The sequence below is a fragment of the Gekko japonicus genome, unplaced genomic scaffold (assembly GCF_001447785.1).
Source record: "Gekko japonicus isolate JY-2015 unplaced genomic scaffold, Gekko_japonicus_V1.1 scaffold2218, whole genome shotgun sequence".
NCBI lineage: Eukaryota > Metazoa > Chordata > Lepidosauria > Squamata > Gekkonidae > Gekko > Gekko japonicus.
Window position 1 is genome coordinate 4,717 of NW_015169851.1, and position 25,838 is coordinate 30,554.

The 25,838-nt window shown below is 47.0% G+C and overlaps 2 protein-coding genes across 2 annotated transcripts in view; one reads left to right on the plus strand and one right to left on the minus strand.

Moving 5' to 3' along the window:
* Nucleotides 1-1,665, plus strand: part of LOC107115613 (elongation factor Ts, mitochondrial-like) — a gene marked incomplete at its 5' end in the record, with an annotated part of 4,692 nt that extends 3,027 nt beyond the window's left edge. Inside the window, one exon of the mRNA XM_015417352.1 lies at nt 873-1,665. Coding sequence (XP_015272838.1) covers nt 873-1,295 — 423 coding nt within the window. The remainder of the gene's footprint in view (nt 1-872) is intronic.
* A 4,180-nt stretch (nt 1,666-5,845) lies between these two features.
* Nucleotides 5,846-25,838, minus strand: part of AVIL (advillin) — a 45,227-nt gene continuing 25,234 nt past the window's right edge. Inside the window, exons 9-21 of the mRNA XM_015417354.1 lie at nt 25,337-25,435; nt 24,200-24,353; nt 22,185-22,285; nt 21,413-21,568; nt 20,792-20,804; nt 17,457-17,584; nt 15,664-15,843; nt 12,986-13,131; nt 12,664-12,808; nt 10,913-11,101; nt 10,236-10,304; nt 8,164-8,289; nt 5,846-6,314 (exon numbers count right to left, since the gene is read on the minus strand). Of these exons, the coding sequence (XP_015272840.1) occupies nt 6,201-6,314; nt 8,164-8,289; nt 10,236-10,304; nt 10,913-11,101; nt 12,664-12,808; nt 12,986-13,131; nt 15,664-15,843; nt 17,457-17,584; nt 20,792-20,804; nt 21,413-21,568; nt 22,185-22,285; nt 24,200-24,353; nt 25,337-25,435 (1,620 nt within the window). The 3' untranslated portion in view covers nt 5,846-6,200. The remainder of the gene's footprint in view (nt 6,315-8,163; nt 8,290-10,235; nt 10,305-10,912; nt 11,102-12,663; nt 12,809-12,985; nt 13,132-15,663; nt 15,844-17,456; nt 17,585-20,791; nt 20,805-21,412; nt 21,569-22,184; nt 22,286-24,199; nt 24,354-25,336; nt 25,436-25,838) is intronic.

Consider the following 25,838-nt stretch of genomic DNA (forward strand, 5'->3'; position numbering starts at 1 on the left):
GTGAAATGCGTTTTTGCTACTCTGCTTGGCCTGCTGCCCTATCCCCCACACAATCCTGGTCCGTCATGGTGCGTGCCACTTAAAAATGGCCCCTTCTGTTGAGTTCTGTTTGCAGTTGGCTTTTTGCAGTGACATAAATGTGCTTCTGTGTCAAAGCTACTGCTGTAACCTTGAGGACTAGGAAGGCTGTGTTAGAAGGGAATTAGGTATTGTACTGGAAACTGAACTGTATACTCTGCCGAGTGATTCTAGTCACAAACTAGACTAGTTCCAGGTGCTTTTTTAAAAAAAAGGAAATTAGTAAATTTTTACTTTGTGGCCCTTGGAGCAAAGAATTTTCACATTGGGGGGGAAGCTCCCTTTTACTCTCTTTCCCCCTGCAAAGTGATTTGGGCCAGATGTGGTCTGCCCACCCCACGCCCCTTTCTGCTGCAGTGTGAGGAAAATTCTGCAGCCTCTCCTGGCAGAGCCTTTGGCTTAACCAGGGTTCAGTCAAAATCCCTCTTTCCCCCCTCTTAACACTTGTGTGTTTTCAGTGACGCCTGGTGGGGCTTTGGGTTTCTCAAACCTGCAGCTGCTTCATGTCTGGGAATCTGCTTCTACCCTGCCACGCAGACGTTCTGATAGCCAATGCAGGATTACTTTCAAACCGAAGCAAGACCCTGCTTATTCATTGGAGCTTACTCACAGGAAAAGGTTCTTCGGATGCAGGCCTTAGTGGCAGTAGTCTTTAGTGGTCTATGTTAGAAGCACAGTGGAGTGGCTTGCTGTTTGAGCAAAGTATCATAGCTAGCCTTGAAACACAGCCTGTACCTCTTAATAGCTAATTCTTTTTTTCCCTCCTCCTTTTTATGCAATTGTGTTTTCTTTCTATAGGCAAACTAGGGGAGAACATGGTTATGAAAAGGGCGGCGTGGGTGTCTGTGCCGGAGAACTGCTTCATCGGCTCTTACGTGCACGGAGCACCCCCGTCGGGGAACCCGCTGCTTTCTAACATGATGTTTGGCAAGTACGGTGCCGTGGTGATCTGCAGCCCCCCCAATCCGTGTGACAATTCAGACTTTGCAGAACTCGGCTGGAGGCTGGGCCAGCACGTGGTGGGCATGGCCCCCCTCTCCGTAGGCTCTCCAGAAGACGAACCTGGCGATGACTCTGAGACAAAGATGCTCGCTCAGCCCTTCCTCTTGGATCCTGCTATCTCTCTGGGACAGTACATTCAGCCCACAGGGGTGTCTGTGCTAGATTTTGTGCGATTTGAATGCGGGGAGTATATGGAGACGGTGGAGGCAGAGTAAAGTGTGTGTGTGTGTGTGTGTGTGTTAGAAAAATGAACTCTTCCGGGATCTACCTATAGGCCCTGGTGGGCTTAGAGATCTGGCTGGTACGGAATGAATCCTGTGTTTGAGGGCCAAAGAAGTTCAACTGTTATCCATGGAATCTTTTTTCCAAAGCCTGGAAATGGTTCTGTGGTATGCAACTGACTAAATGTAGCAACTGGATGTTGATGAAACCTGAAAAGGTACCTGGATTCATCGTGGAATGATGTTGCCATTGACAATAGACCTGGAGCTAGTGATTCCAACAGCTTGGCTCTATTACCGTATTGTCTTTTTAAAATGATACCCTGACATATTGCAAATAAAGGAAACAGTTCTACCTGTGCAAACTGGCAAATGCCCTGTGAGTGGGAATGCACGTGTAAATTACATTACCAGAACATTTAACCATAGTTGCAAGTCATCCACCATAGGGCTTGTTCATAACTGTTTCACATTAATTAACCTGAAGCTCCTTCTAGTAGTAGTAGTAGAATATTCTTATCTGAGTTGATGCTATCTCTGCTAAAGTTAAGTTTTGTATCCTTATAAGCAAAATGGGAAAGTAGTAAGTGTGACAAAATGGGCATGGGTCTTGCCATATGGAATATGCAAATGGACTTGGGGGCCCTTCCTCCTTCCTTCTGGTTGCTCTCTGGGGGGTTGGAAAAACTCCACAACCGTCCCAAGTCTCTGCTTGCTGAGGCCACCCCTTCCCCTTCCCCCTCAAGGGGGCCAGAACCAAACTGAGTAGCTGCTGCCACCAACGATGGAGAGTATTTCCTGCCAGTGTAGCATTCTGTACCTGTGTTGACATTTAAAGGGCCCGCTTAGTCGCTTCACCTGCTCACCATGCAGCACAAGCAAACAGTAAAGGAGATCTAATGCAACTCTGTATTTTTAAGCCGTCACGTTCCAGGGACGGAGAGCTGCTCTGCTGCCCCTCCTCACTGCAACACTTCGGAAAGCAAGATCGAAGAGGCGTGTGGTGCTTCCAGAGATCAGTCTCGGGAGCTGGTGTGGTTCAGTGGTTAGAGAGTATTGGACTAGAATCTGGGAACCCCAGGTTCAACTCCCCACTCTGCCATAAAACACTCTCCGTGCAATCTATCTCGCAGGGTTGTTGTGAGCGTGAAATGGGTGAGAGGAGAATTTTGGGTCCCCTTCGGGAGGAAGGTGGGATATGAATGAAGTAAATAAAAATAATGGGGTAACTGGATGGAGAAGGTCCTTGGTGGCTACAGGATCCTCCTGGCAAACCGTTGCTAATCTGCAGGGTGGATCCAATTTAGGTTGTACTTGTGGGAGTTATGTTCCCCCCCATTCTCCTGCTTGCTGCAGTCTGTTTTACACTATGGTTGTACATCTGGGTGTCAGTCAACTGCCCCACCAATGCTTATGCGGAGCTAAGTAGAGATCTGCCACAGAAGTGGGGAACTGGTGAAAATGGCTGTATGTTATGTGCCATCAAGTTGTTTCTGACTTATGGTGACCCTGTGAATTAATGACCTCCAAAATGTCCTAAACGTCCTATCACTAACAGCCTTGTTCAGGCCTTCAGTCGGTCTCAAGTTTTCTACTACCTTCAGTTTTTTTCCTAGCACTGTTGTCTTTTCAAGTGCACCCACCTACCTACCTACCTACCTACCTTCCTTCCTTCCTTCCCTCCCTCCCTCCCTCCTTCCTTGATTTTTAGACTGCCTTCCCCCAGTACTTGGGGTTCAGGCCGGTGTATAAATACAATTTAAAATAATTAAAAACATTAAAATAATACAATAATCATTCCAAATGGCACCTAGAAACCAATTATTCTTACCTCAAGGGAGGAGTGGACAGAAAAAAAAAGAGGCCAGACTGATTTAAGACTGTTGATTAAAAAGCCGTTGCTGTCCTCCATCATAAGTATGGCGGGACATCTCTGCAGTACAAGCCCTGTGGAACTGAACTGGGTCCCGCAGGGCATGGATGTCATTTGGCAGAGAGTCCCACCAGGTCGGAACCAGGGCTGAGAAAGCCCTAGCGCTGGTTGAGGACAGCCGGGTATCTCTCAGGCCAGGGATCTCCAGACGATTTTTTCACTGAGTGTAATGCTGGTTAGAATCCACCCCTGCAATTTGAGTAATCCCTGCATGCCTTCTAAAGCTTTTTAACCATGAGAACAAGAAACATTTTTTTCTCCTTTGCAGAAATTAAGCTACTTGCATCTCTCTAATTATGCCCAAAGCGACATTCTGTGACTCATGAGCTAGGCACAAACGCCACCCCCCCCAAGCAGAATATCATGTGCTACTCTCTGGTCTAGCGTGCAGTACCACCACCCCCTATAGATGGAAAGCCTGAACACCAGGTCGTGACATCACAGCAATGGCGACGAGAGTAGTCATAACATTCCCTGTGTGGTTATAAGAACATAAGAACATAAGAGATGCCAATGTTGGATCAGGCCAAAGGCCCATCCAGTCCAACACTCTGTATCCCACAGTGGCCAGAAATACCAGTGCCATCAGGAGGTCCACCAGTGGGGCCAGGACATTAGAAGCCCTCCCACTGTTGACCCCCCCCAAGCACCAAGATGACAGAGCATCACTTGCCCCAGAGTCCCTATCTATACCTTGTGGCTAATAGCCACTGATGGACCTCTGCTCCATATGCTTATCTAATTCCCTCTTGAAAAACATGGAGGCCCTGCAGAATGTTGTATTTGAATAGGTTTTACAGAATCCAGGCGTGCATACTGACTTCTTGGTTGGGGTGTGTGTGTTAAGGTTTGCCATACATTACAGCAATTTAGCAAGCCTCCGAGGAGTTGTTCTTGGTTTGTTTCTGGTGAAAGGTCTGTGGAGGAGATTCTTGGTTAATTAGGTGTGGCAGAAGCTCTGCTTTCCCTGGAAATGCTACAGGAATGAGGAAATGGCTCTTCTGGATGATTCAGAATTTGGTGTGTCAGAAACCACAGGCCTTCTTTTTTGTTGTTCAGTCGCACAGTCGAGTCCGACTCTTCGCGACCCCATGGACCAGATCACGTCAGACCTTCCTGTCTTCCGCCGTCCTCTGAAGTTTGCTCAATTTCATGTTTGTTGCATCTATGACACTGTCTAACCATCTCATCCTTTGCCATCCCCGTCCTCTTTGACCTTCAATCTTTCCCAGCATCAGGGTCTTCTCCAGTGAGTGCTCCCTTCTCATTTGGTGGCCTTCTAGATGTGAAGGAATGCAAGACTGCCCCAGATAAGATGACTACCATTTTCCCTGCATGTTCTTGGTTCATTCTTCCTCTTCTCCTTGAAGCTGGATTAATTGTTTAAACAGCAAGAAGGGACACCTGATATTATTTTCTTAGGACCAAAAGACACAATACGGTGGGCACAGGTTGGGTCACAGATGCGCTACCTGACTTGGGTCTGATTTATGTATCTGAGGAAGTGTGCATGCAAATGAAAGCTCACACTCTGAATTAACTTTTGTTGGTCTTAAAGGTGCCACTGGACTCAAAATCTGTTCTACTGCTTCAGACCAACACGCCTGCCCACCTGGATTTACCTGACTATTAGTCAGAGGTACATCAGGGGAACTCACCTTAAGCAGCACTTAATCACTTGGCACAGCGAGGAAGGAGAAGGAGCTTCCAGTTTCCCTCCCACACCTCTTTTGCCAGCGGAAGCCGTGTCAGAGGGCAGGCATTTTGCCCTTTTTTCTGGCTCCGTGACCCCTTCCTGACATGAATCCGCTTCCTTCGTCTATTCATATAGCATTTGAAAAATGATTCTGGATCCACGGCAGTCTGATCTCGTTTGGGGTTTGTAGTCTGTGGGAGGGAAGCGAGTGCATGGCTTTTGGAAGCAAGACCTCTTCTGCTTAGAACCCTGCGGGAAGCTCTTTTGTTAAAGGTATCACTCACTTTCAACAAGAGTCAAACATAGAATAACTGGCTGTCATTTTTATTTTTTAATTCTGTTTAGAGATGTCCAAATGATTAACCTCCCTTGGATCCAGAGGAGCAGCAGTAATTTTTCTCTTCAGGAAATGTATAAGGCACCCTCCATTTTTTTTAAAAAAATAGCCAACGAAACTGAAGCCTTTGACAACATATTGTAACTGAAACCATTCTTCCCGTAGTTATCCTTGCTTACACTGGAAGTCAGACTATGGAGTGTATCTAGTAAGACCTTCGGTGTCTCTTTGGGTTTAGCCATGGGTAGGAGGCAGTAAGCTATTGCTGACATTGACGCCAGTTTTACGGTTTGTAATACATAAACTTAGGCCCAATTTACGCAAACCTAACAGCCACGTGTGGCCTCCATGTGGTTTGGATTTCTAGCAGGCTGTGAGTGGCCACTTGTGTGCAGGGAAGAGGCCTTTGCCCAGAACAAAGTGTTGCCAATATATCTTCACAATAGGGTTGCCAACTCCAGGCTGGGAAATTCTGAAGATCTGGGGTGGTGGATCCCGAGAGGGACCTCCGTGGGGTACAACGCCATGGAGTCCACCCTCCAAAGCAGCCATTTTCTCCAGGGGAGCTGATCTCTGCAGTCTGGAGATCAGTTGTAATCCCAGGAGATCTCTGGGTCCTACGTGGAGGTTGGCAACTCTACTTCTGAGCTTTGGCCTGTTTCTTCCTGGTTGGTTTTCCCAGCAATACCAACCTGGAAGGTCATGTATTCCTCCTTCCCCCTTTTTGGGGGGGACAACGGCGGCCTCAAAGCAGAGGACTTGGGTAACTTTCAAAGCATAATTAGGCACAACTGTGATATATTGTTGAAAGCAAAAATGTAGCTCCCATCTTAGGCTAAGCTGCTTCTGGACACGGGCGCCTGGTCCAAGCTGAATAGATCTAAGCCTGGATGGCTTTTCCTCCATCTTTAGAACCCATAACTTTTTCCCCTCTCAGAAAAGCCCTCTCTCTTTCTTCAGGTTGAGCTGTTTCCAGGTTGGGAGAGTGGCAAAATCATCCCTGTTCATTCCAAAGACTCTCACGAAGTCTTCTTCCGAGAGGAAATTCTGGTGGTAGAGAAAGGCATGGATGAGTAAGGGAAAGATGGGCCCAGAGAACAGAACACGGGGGCCCAGTCCAGCAGACGTTATTCATAAACCCAATGGAACAGGCAGGCAACCTCTGGCCAATCGCTTGCAGCCCCTGCTCACCATCCCATAGAGCAGCAGGAGAAAAATGGGAGGAGTGAAATGGCATCCATCACCCCAGCCAGAAGTGACATTGCAGTGGCAACGGATGTCATTCAGGCAAGTCCTGCCTTCCCCAGTCTCTCCAGAGTTGCCAGCCCTATGGTAAAACCATAGATTTTGGCAGGGAATCCTAGAGCATCGTGCTGACATGGTGACATCACTTTCAGGGTTACACTAGAAGTGACATTGGTGCAATGCCATTTTCTGATTACCCCCACCCAGTCTCCTGCCACATGCCAGTGCTGGGCTGGCAACCCTATCCAGCCACCAGAAGATCTGCCTCTTGGGCCCTGTTTTCTGTGTCCCTGCCTTTAAGGCATAAGAGACAGGCCACTTTATGTGGTGGCACCTCACCTTAGAAACGCCCTTCCTCTTGAAATTCACTTGCTGCCTACTTTACTGTTTTTAGGCCATCTTTTTACCCAGGCTTTTAATCTGGAGGTTTTATCTTCCCAGCACGTTTATGGCCTGTTTCAAGACTGAAGTATTTATTGGATAGCTTTATGCCGTTTTTATGCCCCTGGGCTTGTTATTTTTATATTGATAACTTATTTTAATTGTAAGCCACCTCAAGCAAAACTGAAAATTCAGAATAGAAATCTCTTAAATAAATAAATAACCCTCAGAAATAGCAGATGAGGCTGGACTGTGTAGAGGCTCACATGACTGGTTGCTCTTCCATAGCCCCCCACCATAAAAATCCCTGCACGCAGAAACCTAGCACACCAGGGAAAAGGCTAGGCTTAAACACCCTGACATCTTGTTTTCTATGTGCAGAGAATTGTTTATTCATGGGGGAAAACTTGGTCATGTGAAGCTGCTGAAGTGATGAGGTTAAGAGTTTCAGAATTCAGTGTTTGTGGGATATGGGGAAGAGAGGAGTTATTTAACTCTCTGCACCCAACATCGGCACCCTTGAGCCTTCCCCTTTGGGGAAAGAAATACAGGTACTCTTCAGTTTTTCCTAGAGGTGGTCAAAGCACTTTAGGAGCATCAGTTTTCAGCAGGGGAACAGCAAAAGGGGAAGGAGTTAAAAAGATCCTCCCCAAACCCAGCTGTAAAGCCATCCCCGTTGAAACGTGTAAGACCCTGAAGCTTCATTCAATAGAATTAAATAATCGTAATAATCAGCTGAACAATAATTATGGAGCTACATGTAACGTAGAGCATTGCCAGCTCTGGTCTGGGAAATTTTTGGAGGTTTTGGGCAGTGCCTGGGGAAGGGAGGAAGTTCACTGGAGATGGGATGTCACTCTAGGACGTCAATTTCTCCTAGACTGTACGGTATACTACAGACTCTGCACTCTGAAGCTGTCTTTTCCCCAAGGGAATCTGTTCTCTGTAGCCCGGAAATAAAGTGCAATCCCAAGAGAACTCCAGGTTCCACCTGGAGGCTGGCAACCCTATAATCCCACCCTGGGCCCAAGACCTAATTTTAGCTCGATTATAAATGCAGGATGACGATACCTATGTAGATGTCATTTGGTATTGCCCACAAGCTTTGGAGCTCATTCTTGCAGCACTAAGGATGAGAAGCTTGTTGAAACTCTCAGCTACCGATCTCTGTGTCCAATTCCAAACTGCATGTTTGCGTGGCATCACAGTCTTAACCCAGCCCTGATAATAAGATGTGTTGTGCTTCCAAGCAACGCATCATGAAGCTCACCTCTTTCTTTGCAGGGTCCACATCTTCAGGAAGTTCATCGGGGCAGTTCAGGAGGACCTCTAAAGGGTAGGTTGGGTTGGTGCTATTTCTTGAATGTTGGGGACCAAGGGATGAATCATGCAGATCCTAAGCAGAAAGAGCAGGGGGGGAAATGCCACACAAAGCCAGGGAGACGCTCAGTTAACTTAAACAATACATCCAATGGTGTTCGCAACTATTCCTTTTACCGCCATAACTTTAAAACTTGATTACTTGTCACCAGCGTTCCCTCTAAGCTGAGTTAGTGTGAGTTGGCTCACAGTTTTTTAGCCTCCGGCTCACACACTTTTGTCTTAGGTATGGAAGGATGGCTCCAGAGCAAATTAATTTATGCAGTAGTCAAATCGCTCGCTCACCACTTTAATGCCAATAGCTCACAAAGTAACATTTTTGCTCACAAGGCTTACAGGGAGCAGTGCTTGTAACAGTCTCTCTTGGGCTGCCATTTTATTTATTTATTTTTGCCTGACGGGATTACTGTGGCTTTTGCAGGTGCTTAGTATGGTTTGGGACGGGCACAGATGCTAACAACTTTTGTCTGCTTTGGAAATGCCTGAAATTCAACAGAGGAGGATGTGTCAGCTGCAGGAGAATGGAATTAGCAAGAGACTATGCATATCGTCTATGCATAGGAGCTGCGGTGGCTCAAGTGGTTAAGACGCTGAACTGCAGGCTGTGGAAGGTCGGTAGTTCAGCAGTTCGAGACCCGAGTGTGCCGCGTGACGGAGTGAGCTCCCGTCTCTAGTTCCAGCTCCTGCCAACCTAGCAGTTCGAAAGCAAGAAATTGCAAGTAGATCAATAGGTACCACTTCGGTGGGAAGGTAACAGCGTTCTGTGCGCCTTGGTGTTTAGTCATGCCGGCCACATGACCACGGAAACGTCTTCGGACAGCGCTGGCTCTTCGGCTTTGAGACGGAGATGAGCACCGCAACCCTAGAGTCGGACTCGACTGGCTTTCAAGCAAGGGAACCTTTACCTTTTATGCATATCGAGTTTACCGACAAGCTGAGGTAAAGCTACACCAGTTTGTCCTCAACTTGACTTTACGCATCATGCATCACCTCAGATTTGCCTCCAAAACCGTTAATATATTGACCACCAAAGCATTCATTCACTTTTGCCCTAGGAGACTTCTGTGAATGTCACTTGGTGTCAAAGAGCTAAAAGGGAAATTGCTGGCCTTTGTCATTTCAGCAGAGACACACCGTTTTATCTTCCTCACAGAAGTCAGGCCACAATCTGACACCAATGGCACCACTTTATATCTAGATGCCTGGCAGCATTAAGCAAAGGAACACTGGCCTCAAAATCATGGCCTGAATAGTCTCTCCCCACCACCACCACCTTTTAACATCCAGGCTGATGAAGAGTTCTGGAGAAGTCAAAGGCTTGTAATGCTGTGCTTTTTAATCCATCTTAATAAAAGGCATTACATCGCTTTTCTCTTTGGATTTTGCTCTGAAAATGGCTACCAATTTTTAAATGGTGGCTATTTTTTAACATAAAATCACGGCCTGAATAGTCCCTCCCCACCCACCTTTTAACATCCAGGCTGATGAAGAGTTCCGCCAAACCTGAAAGTCTGTACACTTTCTTGTGTAATTTTGGTTGGTCCTAATAAAAAGGACTACACAGATTGTGCTTTGTTTTCACAACTTTCCTAGGAGCAGCTTCCCTCCAAATAGATAAACAGTGATGGGCGAACATCGCACTGACAGAACGTTTGCCTGTCACATGGCTGACCCAGGCACAACAGCTTCCTCAGGTGACAACCTGAACACACCAGCTTTCACACTCTGGAGCTCAGATGTTTCTGTCAGAAGTGGAACTGGGGGAAGGTTTGTTTTAATAGCCTGCAGTGAGAGCTGGGGAGGTTCCATTTTGATGCAGAATTTTGACACCTTGAATATGTAATCTTTCACTTTAAGAGTTAAGCAGACTGGTGGTGTGAAGGGCAGCTTCGGTCCGGCAGCCCACTGTGGCTCTCAGCCATGGGAAACATTTCTGAGCAGGGAAGCAAACCTCCAGCTCACCGCTGTGATTCTGACAATGTCGGCAGCATCTCCCAGTTCCTTCTTCAGCTGTTCATACGTCTTTCCTTCCTGTGGAGGTAATGACAATTCAGTGGTCAATGGGACTATTATGCTGACTGAGCATTAGAGTGCTGAAGGCGGGGTTTCATTTTGAGCTCATGACTTTTAGCCTGGAACATGAGACCCAGCATGGTGTAGTGGCTAAAATGTTGGACTAGGAGACCCAGGTTCGAATCCCCATGGAAACTCACCCAGTGACCTTAGGCCGGGCCCTCAGACTGACCTATCTCATGGGGCTGGTGTTGTGAGGGTTAAATGGAGCAGGGGGGAATGGTGCTGTAAGATTCTTTGGGTCTCCCCCCCCCCCAGCAGAAAAATGGGGTAGAAATTCTTAAGTCTTTGAATACTGAGGCTAAGTGCTGGGGGTGGGGGAGTGGAATGTAAGAACAACACGGAAGTATTAACTTTATGATCATTCGTTTTATTTCTTGATGTTGTATGACCTGCTTATGCAATTTGTAACAAATGCCTCATAAAGGTTTTTGATTTGAATATGGCAGTGTTCTGACTCCAGTTAAATCAGATACATAGTGCCTGCTGAAATCTTTCCCAGATCCCACCATGTCATGTATAGGCCGATACTTGGGACAGAATAGACGAGCACGCCTTCCACTTACACTCCATCGATATGGGTCCCAAGCCAGGAACCAGCCTGTGAAGTTGAGGGGTTCAAAACCTTGCTTGACTATCAGGATGGGGGTATCAACATCCCTGCCGCTGGGGTGGGTCTTCAGATATTCCTGAGCTGTTGGCAATGCCTCCTTCCTCTCAACCTGATTGGATTCTTTGCCAATCCATAAGAAGATCTGAAAAGAGAACAATCATTTCAAGTTGCCCATTTATGCAGCAGCATAGAGCTCAATTCCTCCTATGTAGAAACACGGTAATGAGTCAGGTGTTCCAAAACTAGACTGTGAGGCCTAGTTGTCACTGAGACACTATACCTGTCTCTGGGCTTTATCAGTTCAAACTCCACTGATGGAATGGCCCTTTGTTAAAAGAAGGAAGATTCATGCCCTGACCTGGATCTTGGAAGCTAAGCAGCATCAGCTCTGGTATGTACTTGGATGGGAGACCTCCAAGGAATACCAGTACTGGGATGCAGAGGTAGGCAACAGTAAGCCATATCTCTGAAATGTCCAAGCCCCACTAGGGATCTCCAGAAGTCAACCCATGTCTTCCAGGCATACACACACAAATACTTGCCAAAAAAGAAAGAAAGAAAGAAAATTCACACAGTAACATGTTTATTTTCTATGCACAGTGAAGGGTTGCCAACTTACAGGAGACACCTGGAGATCTCCTGGATTCCAACCAGATTCCAAACAACAAAGATCATTTCCCCTGGAGACAGTGGCCACTTTGCAGAGTGGACTCTATGGCATCGCATCACTGCTGAGGCCCCTCCCCTCCCCAAATCCCACCCTTCCCAGTTTCCACCCTCAAATCTCAAGGAATTTCCCAACCCAGAGGTGGCAACCCCTAGAACTGCAGTCTCAGTTGTCACGGCTTGGAGACTGGCGCTGCTTTCCCTTTAGAGGAGGGTGACACCCAGTGGTCAATAAGGAAACTGCAGCTCTTTATAGCTCATGTGAGAAGTCATTTAAATCTCTGTTTGCCCATCCACATAAAAAGCCATCGAGCTGTGTCCAGGCTAGTCCGTTCTTGGAAGCTAAGCAGGGTTGACCTTTGCTAGTATTTAGATGGGAGATCACCGAGGAAAACCAGGGTCATGATGCAGATACAGGCAATGGTGAACTACTTCTGAACGTCCCTTGCCTTGAAAACCCGTCACCAAGGAAAACCAGGGTCATGATGCAGATTGCAGGCAATGGTGAAGTACTTCTGAACGTCCCTTGCCTTGAAATCCCCAGGGGGCTGCCATAATTCAGCTGTGACTTGATGGCAGAAAAACAAACAACAGCCGTGTCCAGACACTGGATATTGATAGACTCGTCCCCCGCAAAATTATCTAATGCTTTTCTAAAGCCACTTGTACTAGTCCTAAATGCTTAACAGAAGCAGGCACCAGACTCGGGGGGGTTACGGACTCTGGGGGTGCTCACACTGCTTCCTCTTTGGAATTCTCCCACACTTTTGGCTTCTCCACCTGTGGATCAACTGATAAAAGCACTGCTGTTGTTTTAAAAAGGATATCACTAGCTTCTATTGCTTCCTTCCTCAAACAATCTAGACATTTTAAAGGCTGGCTCAAACTTCCAATAACCAGTGGGGAGTTGAAAGAATAGCGAGACTGAGACCCATCTTTCTGGCTATTGCATCACAACGAGCGAGATTTAAAAATTCAGGAGCATTTCAGAGTCTTCTCTGCACACATGTACACACACACACATCTTGCTCAGCTCACCTGGTCCCATGTGTCCAGCAACATAACATCACTTTCACTGAGATCGTCTTGAATGAAGTCAGTGATCTCCGTGACAATAAAACGTCCCGTTTTGTTGGAGCATTCAAAGAGCCGAGGGGGGTGATCAGGGACTACCTGGTGCAACCTGCAAAAGAGTGGCAGCTTTCGGAGACAGTTGTTTGAGGTCCCCTGTCCACACAAGCACACACTTCAGGGCGCGTGAGGCTGTCAGGATGGACCTGCTGAGCAGAACCTAGCCCTCTTTGTGGCCCTTCTGGTTTTGGAGAGGTTTGGCGCAAAAATGTTTTCCAGTGGGGCGTACCTTTTTCCACTCGCATACGGCGCTTTGCCTCCAAGCAGCTCCCAAAACGCTGCCGGCTCTTGTCCTTCCGCTACAGTTTCTTGAACCCCATCGCAGAGGATTGTAGAAAGCTGCTTAGCCATTTCTCGTTCGTCGCCACTGGAGCCCTAGCAGGAAAAGTGCAGCAGTAAAAAAAGAGGGAAATGTAACCACCAATTGAGACCCACCCCGCATGGGGGGCACTGCTAAATTGGGATTCCACTTTCAGAAAGATTTTGCTGGAAGAGGACACCTTAGGTCATGTTTTGCTAAGTCACCAAGTGCCAATTCTTTATTTCCCTGAAGTGTTTGGAGAATACACGCATTACACATTTGTATATACCTGAAGCGAAAAGTACAAAATTATGCTTTCTTCCCCTGGCTTATTGTTTCAAAACATGGTACAGAGACAGTGAAGGTGGTGTCTGGGACACAGTGTCCTCCCTCAGTTATTTGCTACCTGAGGTAACGCCGACATGGTATTCATGGTAGAGGAAAAAATGCCCTGCCCCCTTACATAGAGACGTAATGAGGTGCTATTTAGCTCCATGTGATGAAGACCTTCCCCTGCCTATTTTAAGATACTATCTGTCTGTTAAAGGGGCAGGGCCTGACCTGGATAGCCCAGGCTAGCCTAATTTCACCAGATTATATCCCGTCTGCTCCGACGTGGAGGGCGGGGTATAAATGGGAAAAATAAATAAATAAAGGTAAGCAAGGTTAACCCTGGTCAGTATTTGGATGAGAGACCACTGAGGAATACCAGGGTTGTCACACAGAGGCAGGCAATGGCAAACCACCTCTAGATGTCTCTTGCCTTGAAAACCCTACAGGGCTGCCATAAATCGACTGCGACTGGACAGCAAAAAAAAAAAAAATGGGGGAGAGGAGGTTTTTTTCGCTCCAGGTTGTTGGCAACCACACTGCGCGGTCAAAGAATTCCTGTTTCGGGGGATTATTCCCATCTCCATTCTGCACAAGGTTGGCCACTCATTCCTCCCCAAGTGCCTTCTGCAACCATGAGAACCAAAAACGTAGGACCTAACTACCCACATAATACACACATACGTACCCACGGACAACACATAAGTTCCTCCATCGGGGCAAATAGTGACTCCCTGAGGCCATTTCAGAGCAGGACAAGGCTGTCGGGAGAAGGCTTCCCTAATCACCGAGGCCTCCCCTCCCCTCTCCATATACACTCTGCAGTCCTGGCCAAATTGGGCCCTCCTATGCCTAAATTTCAACTGAGAATTCCCAGCACACATCTGCTTGACGGGACCCACCACCCTCCCATAAACAGTGGAAAGTACAGTTAGGCGCCCCCCCCCCAATTAAAGCTATAATGCTTTGTCAAAGACTGACCAAATATTGGATCCCACAATAGAAATTCGTTCCTCTGGTTTTTCAAGATTATGGAGACACTGTTCACACATTTCCAGGGTATGGCCATCAGTGGTGGAGACTCTGCTTGGCATGCGGAAGGTCCCAGGTTCGATCCCTGGCATCTCCAGTTGAAAGGATCGGGTAAGTAGGTGACGTGAAAGACCTCTGCCTGGGACCCTGGAGAGCCGCTGCCAGTCTGAGTAGACAGTACTGACTCCGATGGACAAAAGGTCTGATTTACTGTCAGGCAGCATCATGTGTGTTCATGTGTATTTATTTATTTATTAGACTTATATCCCGTCCTTCCCGGGTGGGCTCAGGGCGGCTTCCAACAGTGGCAAAGGCCATAACAAACAGTTAAAACAGTATAAAACAATCAATAAATAAAGTGCGGTGCTCTAGGTATTAACTTATCTCTCCAAGATGGGATCCTTTTATCACCTAGCCTGGCAACATAGGTTCTTGGTCACCTAGGCGTCTTCCCAGGGCCAGTTCATTTATAGATCTAATCCACCGTCATAGCTGGCAACTCGGTGGTGGCACAATGTATTCAGGGTATCTCCCCCATTCGTGAGCACTAATGACTTTAGGGTACAATTTGGGCTTCCTGAGGGGGAAGTGTCAGTCCTCATTTCAAAATAATAGTGGTGAGAGCCTGTGTGTTGTAGTGGTTAGACTATCACACTAGGATCTGGGAGACCCAGGTTCGAATCCCTGTTATGCCACAGAAGTCTGCTGGGTGACCTTGGGCCAGAGAGTTTGGTGTAGTGGTTAAGTGTGCGGACTCTAATCTGGGAGAACCGGGTTTGGTTCCCCACTCCTCCACTTGCACCTGCTGATGTGACCTTGGGTCAGTCACAAGCTCTGGCACAGCTGTCCTTGAAAAAGAGCAGTTTGTGTCAGAGTTCCCTCAGCCCCACCCACCTCACAGGGTGTCTGTTGTGGGGAGGGGAAGGGAAAGGAGTTCGTAAGCTGCTCTGAGGTTCCAAGTGAAGGGCGGGATATAAATCCAATTTCTTCTTCTTCTTCTTCTCACACACACTCTGCCTAATCTACCTCACAGGGTTGTTGTGGGGATAAAATGGATGAGGGGAGAATGATGTAAACTGCTTTGGGTCCCCATTGGGGAGAAAGGCTGGGTATAAATGAAGTGAATAAGTAAGACAGTAGAGTTCACAGAATGCCTATTGAAATCCAGTGGGAGGAGGTGTCTTGTGGACTCCTCCCATTGCCTGAGTTTCGCCTTACCTCTGTGCCACATTTCCTAGGCTCACCTTGCCATACCACAGGTAGTGCTCTGTCTGCGTCTTCAGCAAGAAGACATCATTGGAATTGAGGGATGCAGCAGAAGCCGGAAGTTCCACTGCTTTTGTGTTGGAGCTGTCCGTTCCATGGATCTGGAAGAGCCTCACTGGTGGTTCTTGTTCGCTGCTACCTTTCCTGGATGTCCCACCCTGCAAAGGAAATCTCAGGAGAGTGGAACAACCCTAGACTGCGGCAAACGGATGCAGCTAGAGAAAAGTCTAAATGATGGGTGAAGTCTTACACAATGCATCTGTGGCAGAAAAGAATCCGGTGGAAGAAACTGTCTGAAGACTGGACTCTCTCTCTCTCTCTCTCTCTCTAGTCTCTCAAGCAAATATTTTCAAATAATACTTAGCACTTAGTGCCTTTCAACATTTCACAGGCCTGTGGTTGGATCCTGCTGATCTCCTCTCCAGAAGGCAGACCTCTGACTTCCTTCTCCCACTGTTCCTGGGGGTCCCCTCTCTCCAAGGAGCAGCATGCCACAGTACATTTTGGGCTGCATCAGGAGGAGGAGGAGGAGGAGACAGAGAAGTTGCCCTGCACTGATGGAAATCCTTCTGTCAGCAGAGGTTTTTGGCAGGATCCACACCATTACCTTGTGATCCTTACAATAGCACTGTAAGGCAGACATATATGATATGGGGGGGGGGGGGCAATAAGGCTGGCTTACCTAAGGAAACCTATTCAGTTTGTAGTAGAAGTAAGATTTGAATCAGGGACTTTCTGGATGACAGCTCATGAGATGGATTCAAGGAGGAAGTATCCATCAACATGGTGACTGAAGGGACCTTCCATCTACAGAGGCAGCAAACCTCCGTATAACAGTGCTGGGAGGCGGCAGCAGCAGGGGAAAGCCTTGGCTAGTGGTACACAAAAAAAAATTGGGCTTTTTTTCTGATTCGGATCCACTGGACCCCAAAAATATCAATATTCCCAAATATTCCTGAATACCAATATCTGTTTTGTATTGGGATTCAGGTAAATATTCAGGAAACCCAAACCTATTCGACTCCATTATACCCTATGGGGACAGAGAGACGGGGTTTAAAGTTTAAATGGAGAAGGGATTTAAAGTTTAAATGCTTGCTGAGTTGACTTGCCAAGTTGTGCTGCGGTGGCAGTGCAACTCAGCGAGTCAACTCAGCAAGCATTTTAACAATAATTCCCTAACTTGCCAAGTCAAATCAGCCTTTTAGCCGCACCTGAATAAAAGCCAAATAATATCAGCTTCTATTTAGGCACAGCTATTTTGGAAGCCGAATACAGATCTCTGATCTGTATTCGGCTGAATAAATACCTGAAAAATACCAATAAGGTATTTTTCAGGTATTTATTTGGCTCGGCATATACTGAGTGCACCCCTAGCCTTGGCTGCTATGCCCTGTTTGTTTGGCCCTTCAGTGGAACTAATTGGCCAATCTTTGAAACAGTGTGCTGGACTAGACAGACCATTGGTTTGGTCCAGCAGGGCTCTTCTCATTTTCTTAACCGTGACCTTATTACAGCTTCCTACTAGCATGGAGCTTTCGGTTACACTGCACTTTGAGATTTAACAGCATCTGATTTCTAGTCCAGGGCTCCACTACTGACTTTCTGTGACCTTGGAAAAACCAGTCTCTCCGAGATGCTCGTATATTCAAGATGGCAGACACAATTCGGATATGGCACAGGAGGACTCTCAGCAGGTAAACTAATGCACATTCCCACGCCAAGCAACAATTTGAGATTCTTCATGGTGTTGCCGACTCCAGCTTCATACCTCAAAGATGACAAGCTTGCCTCTGAAGATGGCCAAGAAATGGCGCGGCTCCTTGCCCATGCTCACTCGGACCTGCACAGGCTCCCCGTGGAGCTGCTGATCCCACTCCACTGCCTGGTACGCGGAGGCTGCAACAAAGCATAGGAAGATGTAGTTGGTTGATGGATTTGGACTGGAGAGACTCAGGTTTGAAACCCCCCTCCCCGTCATGAAGCTCCCTGGGTGATCTCGGGCCAGTCCCTCTCTCAGCCTAACCTACCTCACAAGGTTAGTGTGAGGCTCATGTGGGTAAAAGAGATGTTCTGCCAGGCCCATGATTGAGGACAGCAACGGCTGACATCAAGCCTGGCCTCCTCAATCCTTCACCTCTCTGCCCCTCCAAGGGGTAGGATACAAATTTTTAATACCACCTGGAATAGTCTGATTGTTTAAATGTTTAACTTGCTTTTATTATTATTTACTGAAAGGACAGAGTGTATTTATTGAATGTTGGGAACCACCCTGGGCTCTACTTGGGGGAGGGCGATCTAGAAATCAAATCAATCAATCAATAAAAAGCCAGCCAAGCCCTTTTGAGTTTCTAGGAGGAAGAGCTAAGTAGATCCATTTACAGAATTTGCATTTGGTCCTCCATTCAAGGAGCTCAGAACAGAATCATCTGCATTATTCTCACAGCAACTCTGTGCGGCAGTTTAGGCTGGAAAAGAGAGAGCGACTGGTTCAAGATTCCACTGCAACCTGGATGGTAGAGCAGGGACTTGAATCTGGGCCTCCCCAATCCTAGTCCCAACATTCTAACCACTAATAATTATCAACAATTTCCACCAATCCCAACTGTAGACCTAGCCTCAATATTATTCCCTGACCAATTTGAGCTGCTGTTACTGATTACAGTACTGATTATACCTGGATAGTCCAGGCTAGCCTGATCTTGTCAGATCTCGGAAGCTAAGCAGGGCTGACCCTGGCTAGTCCTTGAATAGGAGACCCACCAAGGAATACCAGGGGCATGAAGCAGAGGCAGGCAACGGTAAACCACCTCTGAAATGTCTCTTGCCTTAAAAACAAGTCTAGCTAGCCACCTAGTGGTGCATAGAGCTAGAACCTCTGGCTGCCAGACAATCTTAGGATCTCCTGGCTATACTACACACACTGCCATATGATAATTAATTAATTAATTACTGGTTACATGTTGTCCTACTACTTTATCATCTCCTGAGACCTGTAGAAGAAGGTTCCAGCTTGCTGTGTGAAACCGGAGTGGGATGCACCCCTTGGTGAAGAACTGCATACTGCCATGTGACATGGCCTTTCCCACATCAGTTTGATATACAGCTGCCTCGGAGGCTTACTCACAAGTCCTTCCTGTGTTGCTTTTTGTGCATCTGGGCTGCACATGTACACAGAGGCACTCAGCCATCGACTTTTTGAAAAATAAAAATTTGGCACTGTGCTGTGGTAATGTGTGTGTGTGTTGTGTGCCCCTAATGGGGCCCGTGCATTTTCCTTGGGCACTTTATTGTTTGGAGTCACGTTTTGTGACAACTGGAAGCAGTCACAGAGTGGGAAGAAATCCTCAGAGTTGGGAATCTGACAGCACTCACGCAGAAGAGTGTTTTAAATTGACTATAACATGCGCATTACTTGAATTTTTGAACTGTGCAAATGTGGAACTGCACATTTTTGCACAATTTTTTTTAAAAAGCCATACAGCACAATCAAACTCTGGTATAGATACAGCCTTACCCCTGACCTGAATAGCCCAGGCTAGCCCAATCTCATCAGATCTTGGAAGCTAAGTAGGTCGGCCCTGGTTAGTATTTGTATGGGAGACCACTAAGAAAGTCCAGGGTTGCTCCACAGAGACAGGCAAAGGAAAACCCCCTCTGAACATGTCTTGCCTTGAAAACCCCACGGGGTCGCTGTGGTGTATTCAATTCAATGTAAACTGTATGTGAACTCACTCATTGGAACACCATGCAAAGCTTCGTCCTGGGCAAGGATCCTAATTCCTCAATTTCTATTGGTAGCCCAGGAAGAGCTGACCAATCACCTAACATCCAGTTCCCTGAGAGGGAACGTCTGTGATTGGACTTTATCTTTACAATCCTATTGGTTGTTATGTACAGTAGGGCGTGGCTACATTAGCCCGGGAGAGTTTAAAAGGAGCTCAGCTGCAATGCAAAAGCTGTTCTGGTTGTTCTGTTCTGGTTGTGTTGTGTGTTGCTCATTAAAGCTGAATCACTGGCTGAAATCACTCTCTGACTCTTGTTAAGTAGCTGACTTAACAGTCACCATAAGTCAGGTCTGACTTGAAGACAAAAAAACGAAGCCTTAGATTCACACTGTAATATTCTTCATGGACCCAGGAAAAGGCAAAGAGGTGCTTCAAGGCAAACAAGGTCTGTTTGTCTCATAACGCATCAGCAAAAATGCAGGATGCAGCATCTTCTCTTGTGAAATCTTTGAGGGCTGCGCAGCCATGCCTAGCCTACAGAGAGACTCTGGACCTCACTGTTATGATGAGACACTGATAAAGTGGAATCTGCTACTAGGTCTTCCCCAGCCCTTTCTAAAAGCAAACAGAAGCCGTATAGGGCCACAGTTCAGATTGGGGTCATGGCGTGAGAGGAGGAAGCTTCATCCTTTCATTATCAAAACAATTTGTTTTATTTATAGCTAGCTTTTCTCATTGAGACTCAGGGCAAATTCCAAATCATTCAATCAATGCAATAGGAATACCAGAAGACATACAATAAACAGCATAATAAAACTGGATTACCAAATTAGGGGGGGGAAATTAGCCGGACAAGGGCAGGGGGAGACAAGCACTCCCTCTCTGCTCATCTTTCTTTATTTTCCAGGGCTAAGAATACCTCAGGAGGAAAGCTGGTTTTGATAGGCAAAACTATATGGCGAAGGAGGAGGAGGAAGAGGAGATTTTACAATCCCCTTTCCCTTCCCCTCCCCACAACGGACACCCTGTGAGGTAGGTGGGGCGGAGAGAGCTCTCTCGAGAACTGCTCCTGAGAGAACAGCTCTGTAAGAACTTGTCACTGACCCAAGATCACACCAGCAGCTGCATGTGGAGGAGTGGGGAATCAAATCCGGTTCTCCCAGATTAGAGTTCGCGCTCTTAAAGGTAAAGTTAAAGGTTTCCCTTGCTTGAAAGCCAGTCGAGTCCGACTCTAGGGTTGCGGTGCTCATCTCCGCTTTAAAGCTGAAGAGCCAGCGCTGTCCGAAGACATTTCCGTGGTCATGTGGCCGGCATGACTAAACACCAAGGCGCACGGAACGCTGTTACCTTCCCACCGAAGCGGTACTTATTTATCTACTTGCAATTTCTTGCTTTCGGACTGGCACTAGGAAGGTTAAGTCCCTTCTTCCCCAGTACTGGGACCCTGATCCAAACCGGGGCCCAGCATGGCTGTTATTTAAACAGTACTGAGAAGAATCTCCCAGCGATTGGTCTGATTCGGACATATGTAAACCCTGGAACAGAATCATGGTAGATTCTGGAATTACAAAAAAGGGGTTTTAAGCAAACAAGATCTATTGTACTTGTGACGATTTTGATGCAAAGGACGGAGTGAGGTCTATTGGAGTGGACTTTATAGATGACAGCCAACCATGGTGGGCAATTGAGAGGAACTGCTGGATGGCATGTTTTGAAGGGATCTACAGAAACTGACTCCTGCCAACCTAGCAGTTCGAAAGCAAGAAATTGCAAGTAGATAAATAGGTACCAATTCGGTGGGAAGGTAACAGCATTCCGTGCGCCTTGGTGTTTAGTCATGCCGGCCACATGACCACGGAAAAGTCTTTGGACAGCGCTGGCTCTTCGGCTTTGTAACGGAGATGAGCACCGCAACCCTAGAGTCGGACTCGACTGGCTTTCGAGCAAGGGAACCTTTACCTTTACCTTTTTACAGAAACTGAAGCTGGCATCACCCCACAAAAGACTCTCTACCTACCTGCCAGATGTACAAGATATAGTGGGGCTTCCTGTGGACCTCGTAGGTATACAGGACTAAATAACAATCTCCACCATAGAAGAATCCATGCCATTGATGTTCCACTGGCACCAGCTCCAGGTTCTCGATCCTCCAGACCTAGGGAGAGCAAATGGGATGGGACTAGATGTGATCCTGGCAAAGGCACAGACTCCTGCCTTTCGCACACACAAACACACACCCGTGTAAGTTTCACGAAAGGCCAGATTCCAAAAGCCAAATGTTCAGGTTCTTTACTTAGACTATATTATACCAGTTAAGAAAATTAACCACATTTTCTTAATTTGCATATTTCTGGCTGCAGCGATGGTCTTTCCCTGCCCTGAAATCTGGATTTCTCAGCAAGCATTATTGGTAAATGCAATCCCTTTCAGGAAATGGTAAATACCCTCTGCCAGTCTGTTATGAATGGTTTCTAAGGTCTCATCAATACCCCCTTAGCTGTTGAGCCGTAGGCTGCTCAACCCTCTCTGTGACATCACAGCAGCTAAGCCAATAGTGGCCAGAGGCGCCACGACTCCTCCACCTGCTCTGCTCACTGTGACATCAGAGCGCTGTAACCGTTCAAGAGTGGATGACACTCACCGCTCTTGTAGAGCGAAGATACTCTGGAAGCGCAACAGTGAAAAAGAATGTCCCATGCTGCTGTGTTCACTAGACGAGTCAATAAGGGATGCGGATTCTGTGTTGGGACTGGCATTCTTGTAGCTCTTACCTCAACTTTCCCTTCCCCGTTATCTACCATCCTCTCCTGGGCTGCCAGCTGGGGCCTGGCGTGCAAGACGCTGGTATCGAATTTCTCCTGGCTGACCTTCGCTGGAAAGGAAGGGTGAGTCAAAGGGAGAAGCACAGAGCATCAATTGGATCAAGGTTTTGCAGTCATGGACTGTTGTGTAGTGGGTTAGCCGCATGGAAGAATTGCTGAGGCACGCATGATACACTGCACACTGTACTAGTACACAACATGCATACCCACCAACGGCCGACCGGTCGCTTATATACAGTCTGGGGACCCTCCCATTGGCCCATTCAAACCTCCCGCCAATGTCCCATTGGTTCCCCTAGTGGCAGGGTGCAGGAGCCTGATCCCCATTGTTCTCCGGACTCAAGAGGTGGTCCGCGGACACAACATGGACACTTTGGGGAGGCGAGAGGTGCAAGGGTCAGAAGAGGAAGACTGGAGGAACCTACCACTTCCTGGCCCTTCTGCACCTCCACACTACTGGCTGAAAGTGTACCGATGCTTTACGGACAACATAGTGAAGGTAGGCTGGATCAGTTGGCCTCAGCTCATCCTCAATATGAAGCTTCCTTAGGTAAGTAGCTCATCATCAATATGAAGCTAAGGAGACCCACAGAGAACTGGAAGGAACTTCTAAGGAAGCCTTGTGGGGAAAGAAATTTGGGGAAACCCCTAGTTTAGTTAAGTGATGTTAAGGCTGACTATCCTTTTGAATATTCTGTTAATGGAAGCTAATAGCAGGAGAGGTTAGTCTTTTCTGCATTTTCCTGCCACTCTGGATGCTCTCAGTGTTCGAGTCGAGGTGATTGAAGTCTGTGGCAAAACAGCATCCAAAAAACGCGGGGCCAACAGGAGGCTGCAACCGGACTGACCACTGAAGGGAGGTAATGTAATGCAGAATGGGGGGGAAATGCGGAATAAAAAGAAGGTTGGATTTGGTTTTAGTGCAGAACTGGGGGAAAAAACAGATTAAAAAGAAGGTTGAATTTGATTTAAATGCAGAATTGCTTGGAGGACACCGCAGTGAACATGGATTAAAAGGAGAGTGCGGAAAGAGCCGTTCTCTGGTTAGCGGAGAAGCATTCTCCAGCTTTTGGAAGGTGACACGCCCTCCCAGAGTCTGGGAAGGTGACACACCCTGCAGTTTGTGGGAGGATCAGGGAAACCATTCCAAGCAGTTTGAATTGGGAGAAAGAGAGAGAGAGAGAGAGAAAGAGACAGGGAGAGATGTTGAGTACAGTTGGAAGCTGCTTGCGGAGCACCAAGTGTCTCTGAGGACCTGATGCAGGATTAGCAGTTCTGCTGCCTACTGTGGGAAGGAGTATTCGCTTCCACTATGCTCCACTATACCTCCTTTACTTGTCAATAAAGCATCGTTATCAAACAGAACATACCTTTATAGTATTCTCTCATCTATAGGAAATTAAACCCTATAGTGTTTCCACTGGACCTTTTACTGCTTGGGAATTACCAACTTGCATTGTTTAAAAAGTAAGTCTCTATCCTTTTCATTGCAGAGATAGAAGGGGAAAGGCATATCTTTGTAATGAAAGGGGCCACAGCCTTACTTTTTAATGAAAGGAAGCTGGGAGTTCAGAGAATAAATAGGTTGTTATAATGATAACACTGTGATAACGTTGTCAATTGTTGGTTTAAAGAAAGAATTAAAAAGCCCCTCTGTGGAGCGGGGGCAATGGCCACCATGGAGGACTGATGCGGAGAAAGTGGAACACACATTGGCAGAACCAGGAAGATCCAGACTAAGGAAAAATGGAGGAACTCAGAAGCTGTGGAGAAGCAAGGAAAATAAACCTACTTTCCAATACCATCCAAGTCCTTGTGGCCCTGATGAGGGCAGAAGTGCAGATTATAAATTTTGTAAACAAACAGATAACCTGTATGTAAGTCACCCAAGTGTGGGCATTTCCAGATCTCATCCTATACTCTGGAGGTAGTATCACAAATCCAGGCAACAGGATCTTCCTTACCGATCTGGCCAACAGTGTAGGTTTTTCCTAGCCCCACTGTCTGGTCCTGGACAGTCCACTTCTGGAACAGCTGCTTGAACATGGCTGACTCTGCTCCGTCATGCACAGTCTCTATGTTGGTGCTGTAAGGGTACCCTTGCATCTTCATGAATTCCTGTAGGGAACAAGCAACTACTGCATGGTCTGCTGAAATGGTAACACACAGCAACGTGGGAGCGTCCAAGTTTTTTCAATAGTGGGCTGTATATGTGATTTTTTTGTTATTCATAATCATGGCGAAGTATAGCCTGTTAATTGCTCAGTTTCTATCAGTGCAGATCACAAAGGGGTAGCTGTGTTAGTCTGTTGCAACACAAGAACAAAAAAATCCCGTGGCACCTTAAATACTATCAGTGTTTATTTAAAAATGAGCTTTTGTGAGTTACAGCTCACTTCCTCAGATATGTACAGGGGAAATCACTCTGGAAATTATACTTAAAGGGAAAATTACAAGACAGGAGGGGATGAGAGAGGGAGCTGGGTGTGAATTCCATCCTGAGCCTCTCCGTGTCATCAGTGGGTTGTCAGCCCTGGTTGGGAGATTCCTGAAGATTTGGGAGTGGGATGGGGGGGGCAGAGTTTGGGACAGAAACTCAGCGGGGATGTGATGCCGTAGTGTCCACTCTCTGAGGGTGCCATTTCCCTACCAGGAGGCTGGAAAGCATAGTCATGAGAGGGAAAATGGCACCATCCCACTCCCAAATCTTCAGGAACTTCCCAACCAGGGCTGACAACCCACTGATGACACTGAATGTGTAGAATAGGATTGGCAGCAGTGTTCCCTCTAAGCTGAGTTAGTGTGAGCTAGCTCACAGGTTTTTAGCCTCCAGCTCACAGATTTTTGTCTTAGCTCAGGAAGGACGGCTCCAGAGCAAACTAATTTATGCAGTAGTCAAATCGTCTACTCACAACTTTAATGCCAGTAGCTCACAAAGTAGCATTTTTGCTCACAAAGCTCTGCAGCTTAGAGGGAACATTGATTGGCAGTTGTGGAACATGTTCCAAGGTTGTACTGAATCCCAATTCAAAACAAATTCACAACCAACTTTAAATGAGTACAATAAGAGGACACGATTTAGTTGGATTTTCGTGCCATACCAAGGCCTTAGACATGGCTGTTTGCTTCTCCACCTTAGTGGCACCTTTCCCCTTCCATACATAGATTTTCATGCCACCGTGATCCAGAATGTAGCAGTCCTGAGGGGGAAAAAAGAAGGGAATGAACAGTACCATATGAACAGCCTCCCATGGTCCCTAATTGGCTTCACAGTATGTTTAATTAGGGAATAGTTGAAAATGAAGTAATCCTTAATTTGTTTAGGACATTGGTTTTTGTCCACCTCCCTCTCATTTTTCTCCTCCTGCCCAGCTGAGCAGTGGTGGAAAGGGCCTGCTGGTGATGGGAGATCCCGAACTCCCAGAGGAATTTGGCAACCCCATATCAACCAGTTCCTGCCTACTAAACATGAGATGGGCTCCGATCAGCTTTTCCACTTCATCTTGCCCGGTTCCCCTCCTCACTAAATAGGGAGGTCAGATCTCCTGCTTCAGCGGGAGACCTCCCACCCTCTGCTGGCTTTGCCTGCCACTGCTCAGCTGT